The 7,227-nt window shown below is 40.6% G+C and overlaps 1 protein-coding gene across 1 annotated transcript in view; it reads left to right on the forward strand.

Annotated features, from left to right (window-relative positions):
- Positions 1 to 4,862, forward strand: part of myo3a (myosin IIIA) — a gene marked incomplete at both ends in the record, with an annotated part of 47,062 nt that extends 42,200 nt beyond the window's left edge. Inside the window, 2 exons of the mRNA XM_079259989.1 lie at positions 1,998 to 2,279; positions 4,748 to 4,862. Coding sequence (XP_079116115.1) covers positions 1,998 to 2,279; positions 4,748 to 4,862 — 397 coding nt within the window. The remainder of the gene's footprint in view (positions 1 to 1,997; positions 2,280 to 4,747) is intronic.
- Between the last annotated feature and the right edge of the window lie 2,365 nt (positions 4,863 to 7,227).

Consider the following 7,227-nt stretch of genomic DNA (forward strand, 5'->3'; position numbering starts at 1 on the left):
AGTGTTTGCTTTGGATCTTACAATACCACTTGTTTTGTCCTTTTCGGTATTTTAATCTTCCTGCATGTCTTTGTGGAATCAGCAACATTACGTGTTCAAAACAGTCAGTGTGTTTTTTTAGCATGATGCGAAATTCTGCTGCAACGTCACGTCGCTTACTTTATGTAAAAGTCGCAATGCGTGAAAGGTAGTGACGGTGCTATGCTGGTTGGAGAGTTAAAATCACTGTTGTGAGTCTGGTTAGAAGGCCAAAGAAAGGTTTGCTGGCACTTTTGCAGGGTTTATTACGCCAACTTAAGTTTCCAAATTGTCCTCTATGCACGTTTGATGACATGGATTGTGGTTCTAGGACAGAAATGAAATTACATATCATATCATTAACTTAATAACTACGCAAACATACCAGTACAATTTTAGCATAAAGGCACAAACAGGCTTTCTGTATGGGCTTGAAGCTGCTTCAGTGTCACGCATGATCTGCTCATGTGAACAGTGCACATAGATGTCTACTAAATAAACTGTATTACAAACTTTAACATAACTTACTGGACTTCACGCAAAAACATCCAAGCAGGGTTACAAACAAACTGCAAACGAGGCTTTAAGTGTCGAACTAAAGTTACGACTGGAAGAAAATCCTCTTGTCGTGTCCTTTTCTTCTCTCCCCTCTGGCCTGGCAAGCTGCTCGCGTAGCCCAGGCTCCGCCCCTTAAAGGGCCAGCACGTCAGTAGCCTGGCACGCCAGACTGGGGTGCTCCATATATTCAAAACAGAGCGACTCAGTCTGGAGTCCCTTCCCTTCACGGAGATTTGATTTGGTCTTAAACAAACCGGCCACTTTGATTGGTTGATCTGAGAAGACTTTTGCCTTTTGCTTTGCGTTGCCACGTATTCTTCAAAACATTCAAGATGGCGCACGAACATAGCAGGAGTTCGTTTCCTTTTGGCCGTAGTTTCGGACTTACAATTCAAAAAGCAACACTGAGTTTTCAATGACGCCATGTAGCCTCAGGTTTTTACTGCAAAAACAACACAAGTCAGTATGTCGTCTGTGCTGCACGCCATGTTTATTTTCTTCTGTTGCGTTCTCTCTACTGAACACTTCCAGACATTGTAGACTGCCGCTTTACTGACGTCAAGTCCGCCTTTTTTCTGATTGGTTAACTCCGCACTTGTTTGACCTGGCCTTGAAATCCGTTGATGCGAGTGTGTCCCCAGACTCTACACTGGAACAGCGTGAGAGTCTGGCTTGCCAGGCTAGCATGTCAGTCCTTTCGGCAGGCCTTTCTAGAGTGCGGTTTCTGAGTCTCAGGACGCTGCTGGGTCCCGCTGCTACCATCATCAAGGTAGCAGCGACTCCAAAAATGCACACTGCGACGTTGAAGAAGTCCTAAACGTGGACTTTTAAGGTAAAGTTGCGTAAAGTGTTTTTAACACAAAAAGAATTAGTACTACAGAATATCTGTTAAAGATCTGTGAGATTTTTTATGCTCCTCTTGAGTTCATGAACACCTCAATGTTTCTGAACGGGTGAATTAGTTTAGTTTTTATTGGTGACCAAAGGCTCTTTGTAAATAATCTCAGTTCAAGCTGTGCTGAACATGAAACAGCATGGCAGGGAACAAGCTTGGCCTTTTAAGACAGGACAGAAGAGCAAAGGTGTGCTGGGCTCATGACACAAATATGTCAAATATGAATGTGTCATTTTATCAACTCAATCTGTTGGTTTCTTTATATAGGCTATTATGAATTAGCTTTCATTATGTTTTTTTCTCTATCTGTAAAGTGTCTTGAGATGGCATTGTCTTGATTTGACGCTTTATAAATAAAATTGAATTTAACTGAATTGAATATCAAAGTCATTGGTCTCCCAGGTCTCACCTGTTTTGATGCCATCTGGCAACACAGAAATAGCTGCAGGAGACTTTATTAATAAACTTATGTCTAATTTGTACAAACAGCTCACTCTTAGTTCATCCTGCCCTGTTTGTGCTTCAGTCCAGGGAAACTGCTGGATGTAGACGACCAGTACTACCACACCCTAACCACCAGCAGGTCCTCACCTTCCATGTCCACTGCGAACACATCACCCAGGAGCATGCCTGAGAGGAGACAGTCCATAGAGCGGAGACGGTCCATGGACAGGAGGCGGTCGATGGACAGGAGGCAGCACGGAGACAGGAGGCAGTCCACAGAGCAGAGACCAGCAGGGTCCAGTCGACAGCCAAGAGAGAGGGCAGTCACTGAACCAGAACTTCCCAGACCGGCCAAAGACAACAGGTACATCATCAAGGTCCTCATTGAGAAAAGTACTGACAAACAGGGGCGGAGCTAGAGGGGTGGCCAGGGTGGCACTGGATGACTGTCGTCAAAGTAGTTTTCAAATGAGTAATTCTTTAAACATATTGGTGTTTGGCTGCAAATTTCAAGAAGACATTAAAACTACTCATGTTATGCAAAGCTATTAATCTGATATTATCCTGAAGCTATGCAGCTGTGCTCATGTGGTCATATGGTAGCACTAGATTAATTATTAGATAATGAGAGGAAACCGTGTCAAATTTATTATCCTGCGAGTGTATCAAGGAACTAAACATCAAATCATTTCAACATCAAAATTTAACATTGGAGCTGAAAATAAACTATAGAGGCTCAAATAATCGTGTCCGCTTTACTAAGACAGAGCTAAATGATCCATTTTGTAGCTCTATTGCAACAGAAGGCTAGCAAGGCTGTTGGATGATTGTAAACGACCTACAGCAGGAAAATGGGGAGAAATCTAGCCTGTAACCCAGAAGTCAAAAGCTTCAGTCCTCCAGAGCTGCAGTCCTGCAAGTTCTAGATGTTTTCCCATTTCAACACGTCTGTTTCAGCAGACTGAAAATTCACTGAGCTGACCTTGATAAGCTTGGATCCATTTAATCTGAATCTTAATTTGAGCATTGAAACACCTAACATCTAACCTGCAGGGCTGTGGTGGAACAAAGCTTTCCTACCCCTATAAATAAGAGGTTTAAGAATAAAAATATAAGAATGAAGTGAAAAGAAGATGTTTCTGACTTTTTGTTGCAGAAGGACACTTATGTATGTATTAGGGAAGTGAAAATAACAGCAACTCACAATTCAATTCTATTCTGATTTTTGGGGTGACGATTTGACTCGGGTTTGATTCTCGAATTTTGATTCATAATCACTACACTTAATGTAACAAAAGGTGCTAATTTCCCAACTAATTTCATTCTTCTATAAACTAGAATAAACTGACTAATTATCAGGGCTGATTCAATTTAAATTGCGACATGTATAAAACTTTTTTTGCTTGTCATTTTTCTTGATTTGAATATTGGAAAAAACAACACAGCAGCCAGACCATCATTCATCAAACGATTCATAATTGATTATTTTTATTTATTTGAAAAAAATTCTGTGTTTAAAAAAAAAATACATTTAAAATTGTGAAGCAAAAAAATCCCAATTTTCAATTTTTCTTCTTTTCAATTCCCATCTCTTGTATGTATATACCATTACACACACACACACACACACACACACACACACACACACACATATATATATATATATATATATATATATATATATATATATATATATATATATATATATATATATATATATATATATATACATATACATATATATATATATATATATATACACACACATATATATATATATATATAAATATATATATATATATATATATATATATATATATATATATATATATATATATATATATATATATATATACATATATATACACATATATAAACTAAACAGATGGGTCCCCTGCATCAGTGTCTTCAGCCATGACAGCAGCTAACATGGAGCTACATAGGTCACTGTGATCAGACGCAAGGATTCAGTGACCAGGAGACATCAGTAATCTCCCTAATACAACATCAAGCTCCACATTCTGTGTTTTAATACAAACGTTTTACTTTTCTTTGGAGCTTTTGCTGACTTGGTCCAAATATTTCTGCCTTGTCATACAAATTTTTGATAAAGTATTGTTTTATTTGACCACATTCATGTGACCAGTGTGTGTCAGTGGTGTGTGTGAGCATCTGTGTGTTAAAAAAAAACACAATCATTTCCTTTCTGTGTGACATCACACAAACATTTGAATGTTTTAGTTTTCCAGACATCTCACAGACTGTTATGGGTAATGTTTAGGAATAGTCTGCAGCTGTTATTTCATCTTTCTCACATTGAACATGAGGATGAGAGGCACACGTATAATAAATGACATAAACATTGGCAGAGTTCCTTGTTGCCTCCTTTCTCCTCCATCCTCCCGCTTGTGGCCTGGAAATTGTTCAGCCAAATGTCACCGTTGAGGCTTTAAGCGCCGATGCAAAGCACCCAGAAGTCTTTTTTGGCTCATGTGCAGGAGGATGTGTCACTTTGATCCTTTATTGCAAACTGAATTAAAAATAAATATACAGTATGAAAAACTAATTTTATCATCCGACTGAAATATTTAAATACAGAAGCTGCAGCTGAACATAAACCTGAGGATGTTGTTGTGTGATGTCAGTAAAACACACAACAATCTGGCCGTTCATCACCTCAAATCCACAGCGATCGTGATAAATGGCTGAAAATGATATGAAATGAAAACCTCCTGGTGAAAACACATTTCCTCTTGTCTTCCCTGCTGCCATCATTCAAAGCATCTCCTGCTCATTTTAGTTCCTCATTTGTCTCTTGTGTTGCGTTGACAGGCGTTCTGTTCCCCGGATGTCTTCCACGGAGAGTCGGACTGGGGACAATCCATACGACTACAGGCACCTGCTGAGGAAGACCTCACAGAGACGAAGGCTCATCAAACACTACTGAAAAGCAAGAAGAAGAGAGAACAAGCAAATCATATGTAATATCCAGTCAGAAAATCCTCTGTAAAGACCGAAGAGCGTCGTTTAAAACTGTTTAGTCATGATTCACGTCTCTGACTTCCAAACGGGGCATGTCGATGAATAGACTGTGAATAATAAAATCTCTTTAAACTTGCTGTAAATGAAGGTTTACTTTGATCCAGCCAGTGATTATAAAACTTCTCGGGTCATATAAAAGCTTGCAAGTGATGATCGTCGTCATGGATACTGTGCAGTTGAGGCCATTTTAAAGCATCTGTATGTTGGAAATCTCTGCTTCAGCATCATCGTGTTGTAAGAAAAGGACATTCTCGTCTTTGCTGCCGTGTCTGATCCTTCAAACACAAACTACAGTAAAAAATTTTCTCATGTTTCATTTGTTTCATGTCTCGTTTTTCCAGACTTTGTAGCGAAACACACTCACATTTCCAACACTCTCAATTTTATTTCATCTGAAGCTGCTGCCATGATGTTATTCCAGCCTCTTTGAATTCCTGCGGTGTTCATCCACTCGTTTCTCCCAGATTCAACCTCTAACCTTCATCTGACATTTGGAAGCAGGGACTCTGCTAAAGGGGTTGTTAGTGAAACTCCAGTGCACACAGGCAGGGGAAGGATTGTGCAAAAGTCTTGGTTCCAGTCACAGTTTTTTTTATATATTTCCATGAAAACATGGAAAATATTTAGTGAGTCATTTAACTACAAATAGAAACAAAGGAATATATAACATCTGAAGGACTTTCCAAAGCTCTTTGCGTGTTTTGTGCCTTCTGCTCTGTGCAGATGATCCCACACTGCTTCAGGTCTCAGGAGGACTCTACCCTCCATCAGACTGGATCCTCTGTCATTGTGGGTCCAGTTCTTGTGTTATGTGGACAATCTCAGCCTTTCCTCCCTGCTTCTCTTCTTTACGACCGTTTGAGACAAGGCTTCATTGAACAGGATGGTTAACCTGAAGGTCCAGATGAATCTCCCAGGTCCTGTATGCTATTTGTTGGGTTGTTTTTCTGAGATTACATCTGTTTCACATCCTGTTCATCTGATATTTTTGTTAGTTTGGTTTTGTTATATTACTTCCATCCATCCAACTTCAACCTCTTATCTGGGGTCGGGTCATGACGGCAGCAACCCCAGACTTCCCTCTCCCCAGCCACATTTGCCAACTCTGTGGGGGGGATCCCGAGGCGTTCCCAGGCCAGCCATCCCTCCAGCGTGTCCTGGGTCTTCCCTGGGGTCTCCTCCCAGAGGGTCGTGCCTGAAACTCCTCACCAAGGAGGTCCAGGAGGCATCCTGACCAGATGCCCAAGCCACCTCAACTGGTTCCTCTTGATGCGGAGGAGCAGCGGCTCTACTCTGTTCTCTTCCTGGATGACCGAGCTCCTCACCCTATCTCTAAGGGAGAGGCCGGCCACCCTGCTGAGGAAACTCATTTCAGCCGCCTGTATACGAGATTCAAATGTGTTATGATGTGTTATGTTATATTACTTCTTCTTTTAAAAGATAAGATCACATGGCCCTTTACTTGTCCTCCATTGGAGAAATTCCAGTTGTTGCAGCACAGAGGTTAAAGGTCAAACAGACGTTTAAATAAAAAGAAATTTCCATTTCCTCACATCTTATAAGCCCAAACTGCACATCATGTATACCAGTGGCTCCTAAGCTGAGGACAGGGCCCCTCAGAACGGTGGGCCTCTCCTGGGGGAGCCCTGCAGAACAAGTTTGGGAACCAAGTTTTCATGTCACAGTTTTTTAGGGAATTATCTTGGTGCAAAAACATTTGCAAACGTACCTAACACGTACATATCATTTCAACATCCCATTTTCATCACTTATCGGTGCCTTTTTGTGCTTGAATGACTGTTAAGTCAGTTCTGAGCAAAGAAAACCTCCCGGAAATGGACAGTTTGGCTCCAACAAGCAAACTACAAAGTCGACTTTTTCTGGGAAAACAGGCTCATGTTTGCAGCGTGGACCCATGACAAAGAAGGGAAGAAGGACATAACTGCTTTTGACTTTTGATTTCAAAAGTACAAGCAATCTTTTAATTCAGAATTTACATATAAGAGGGGAAACAAAGTTGTTATGAGGATAAAGCGATTCGCCGAGGGGTTCACTTTATTTTAATGAGTCTTTCATGCCATCAGATGGTTGTCAGCAGCAGCATTAATAGTCAGCGCAGATGTGGCTCAGTCTAGTTCTGATGCCTGCAGGGTCTGCTGGCGTTGCTTCCTGGTAACACGATAAGAAAGCAGAGGAAATAAGTTGCTGGTGTTGTGTTGAGATATGTTACACAGTAATGTGCAGGAATGGAAATACATCATTTAATAAAA

Source organism: Telmatherina bonti (genome assembly GCF_933228915.1).
Source record: "Telmatherina bonti genome assembly, chromosome: 20".
Taxonomy (NCBI): domain Eukaryota; kingdom Metazoa; phylum Chordata; class Actinopteri; order Atheriniformes; family Telmatherinidae; genus Telmatherina; species Telmatherina bonti.